The sequence below is a fragment of the Nannospalax galili genome, unplaced genomic scaffold (assembly GCF_000622305.1).
Source record: "Nannospalax galili isolate Female #2095 unplaced genomic scaffold, S.galili_v1.0 scaffold1263, whole genome shotgun sequence".
Taxonomy (NCBI): Eukaryota; Metazoa; Chordata; class Mammalia; order Rodentia; family Spalacidae; genus Nannospalax; species Nannospalax galili.
Genome location: NW_008349124.1, coordinates 9,719 through 12,470, shown reverse-complemented (window position 1 = coordinate 12,470; position 2,752 = coordinate 9,719). Strand labels below are relative to the sequence as shown.

General features: G+C 39.7%; 1 protein-coding gene across 1 annotated transcript in view; it reads left to right on the top strand.

Annotated features, from left to right (window-relative positions):
- Positions 1 to 1,813, top strand: part of Oxsr1 (oxidative stress responsive kinase 1) — a gene marked incomplete at its 3' end in the record, with an annotated part of 116,643 nt that extends 114,830 nt beyond the window's left edge. Inside the window, exon 12 of the mRNA XM_017801464.2 lies at positions 1,667 to 1,813. Coding sequence (XP_017656953.1) covers positions 1,667 to 1,813 — 147 coding nt within the window. The remainder of the gene's footprint in view (positions 1 to 1,666) is intronic.
- Between the last annotated feature and the right edge of the window lie 939 nt (positions 1,814 to 2,752).

Here is a 2,752-nt window from a genome sequence, read left to right as displayed (position 1 = left end):
CACTGTTGGGGCTGGAGAGATGGCTCAATAGTTAAGAGCACTAGCCAGCTGCTCTTGCAGAGGACCTGGGTTCAGTTCCCAACTCCCACATGACAGCTAACAGTCATCTGTAACTCCAGTTCCAGGGTATCTGATACCCTCTTCTGACCTCCATGGGCATTTCAGGACACAGGTGTTTTTATATGCATGCAGGCCTATACACTCATACACATAAAATAAAAATAATAAAATATTAAAAAAAATTTTTTTTCTAATTTGGTTTTGTGTGTGCGCGCGTGCGCGTGTTTAAAATTTCGTGTTGAATTTTAAACATGCCAGTGAAAGAGTTCTGCCTACAGACCTCAGAAGAGGGCATTGAATCCTGTGGAGCTGAATAGCAGGCAGCTGTGAATTACCTGATGTGGGAACTGAACCTAGGTTCTGTGCACAAGCAGCAAGTACTCTTAACTGCTGAGCCATCTCTCTAGCCCTCCCCTTGGTTTTGCTTATGTATAATGGTAGATGGCTGCCTCTCTATATCTAAAGTACACATCTATTATTGCTCATTGACTCCCTCCCCCTCCCCGCTTCAGCACTAACATTTTGGCCATTACACCAATATTTTCCCCAGTAACTTAAAATTTAAATATGTTCAGTTTGTTTTTCTCCCCAACATCTGTTTTCCCTAGAAATTGCCTAATTAAAATTTATGAAATATTCATACAAATATGGATTTTGTATACATAAGCATACAAAATAATATGTATGGTGTTTGTGTTAGTAACAGAGCTTCCCCATCCTCCTTCATCCCCTTAACAAGATCTCAGTATGAAACCCAGCTGGCATGGTACTCCCAGTCTTCCTGTTTGGACCTGCAGAGTGTGAAGGGCTGCAGTTGTGCACCATTACACCTGGCCTCACATCCATTTTTGAAATGTATTTCAGATATGTCAGGGAATCACTGGTTGATTGTCCTCTGTAAGTAATATAAAATTCGTGTGTCTTAGTCCATTTTGTATTGCTATAGCAAAATACGTAAGTCTGGATAATTTATAGATATTTTATTTAGCTACGAGAGGCCAAGTTGAAGGTGTGGTGGGTCCTTCAGGTTGAGGCTCTTCTGGTTGCATCATGACATGACAAATGGCATCATGTGGTAGGAAAAAATGTGAAAGAGCTCCATGGCAAGAAAAGAAGAGAAGCTAGACTGTGCTGTCTCAGAACAACCCACTCTCACAGATACTAATCCAGCATTACCCTCCTCAAGAGGGAGGACCACTGTAACCTTCTACTAGGTTCATCCTTTTAAAGGTCTTACAGTTAGATGGTTCAGAAAGCTCATGTTAGGTATGATGGCACACACATATAATCCCAACACTTGGGAAGCTGAGGGAGGAAGGCTGGGAGTTTGAGACCAGCCTTGGGATGCATAGAATGTTCCTGACCAGCCTGTTTAATTAAACATCAACTCCTCCCATCCCCCCACTCCCACCCCATCTAAAACAAAAACAAACTAGAATGTTTAGAAATATTTTGACTTCCATTTGGTAAAGATAGTATGTAGAGAAGTGGTGATAAGCCAGTACACAATACAAAAATTACTTTGACAGTGCTGCTCTATAAAGCCCCACTTGGTCATGCCCGAATCTCTCTCCACTCATATATTCTATGTGCGGCTTTGTTGCAGCTCTTCTCAACAGCTGATCCCATGGGTACTTTGCTACAAGTTCCAGAACAGATTTCTGCTCATCTACCTCAACCAGCTGGGCAGATGCCTACACAGCCAACTCAAGTCTCTCTCCCACCTCCCGCAGAGCCAGCAAAAACAACCCAGGTAAAGTGAGGATACGCTTTCCTGGTTGTCTGTTGGGTAGATGAGAAGAACATGCTGATGTAGCCTGTATTGATGTTTTATTTGGGACAAGTTAAAAATTTCATGTTGAATTTTAAACATGCCAGTAAAAGAGTTCTGTAAGGAGCACATGAGTTTTGCACCACAAAATAACAATGCAAACATTCCAAATACAAAATAATTTTTACTAATTTGTCAGCTCTTCATTAGCTATTAACTAGGTATAGTTGATAGATTTTGAGACCAAGAGACTCATCTGTTCACTTTCATTTTGCTCACTTACACTTGTTTATTAATACTTCTTTTAGGCCCTATTTTTTCAGAATTATTCTGTTTAAGATATTTTGCAATTTTGTGAGAGTTGATTTTAAGATTAGGAACTATTTAATCACGCACACACAAACTTCATTAAATTGTAGATGGTGAAAGTGTCTAGTGCATGGAGGCCTCACTGTGAACCCCTTCATGCTGTGTAACTCTAGAAACTCTAGAGCTCCACTCTAGAAACCTCTGATACTGCTTATAATATCTGACTTTATGCTACTTCATGGAAATAAGAGTTTTAGTGTCAGTTCATTTTATTAACTATTAGAAAACTTTTTCTAGCATGTTAGGTAAAAAATGAAATGAAGTTCTTTTCCTTTTGTACCCAGTGTGTCACCATCTTGTTATCTGTCTTTGGCGATGACCACTCTGGGTGCTCCATTTAGTTTTAGTGGTGACTCTATTTGATCGTTCATCCCTTAAGCTTTCTATTTCTGTTCATTATATGGAAAAAAGTACAGGTGCCTTAGAAAGACTGATGGAAAGGTTGGATTTATCTTCCAAATAGAATATATGTCTTCTAGTTAGGGAATGATGGCTCTACAGTTTCCAGAGATTATCTTTAGCCTGGATAAAAGACCTTGGGTCAAATGGAAT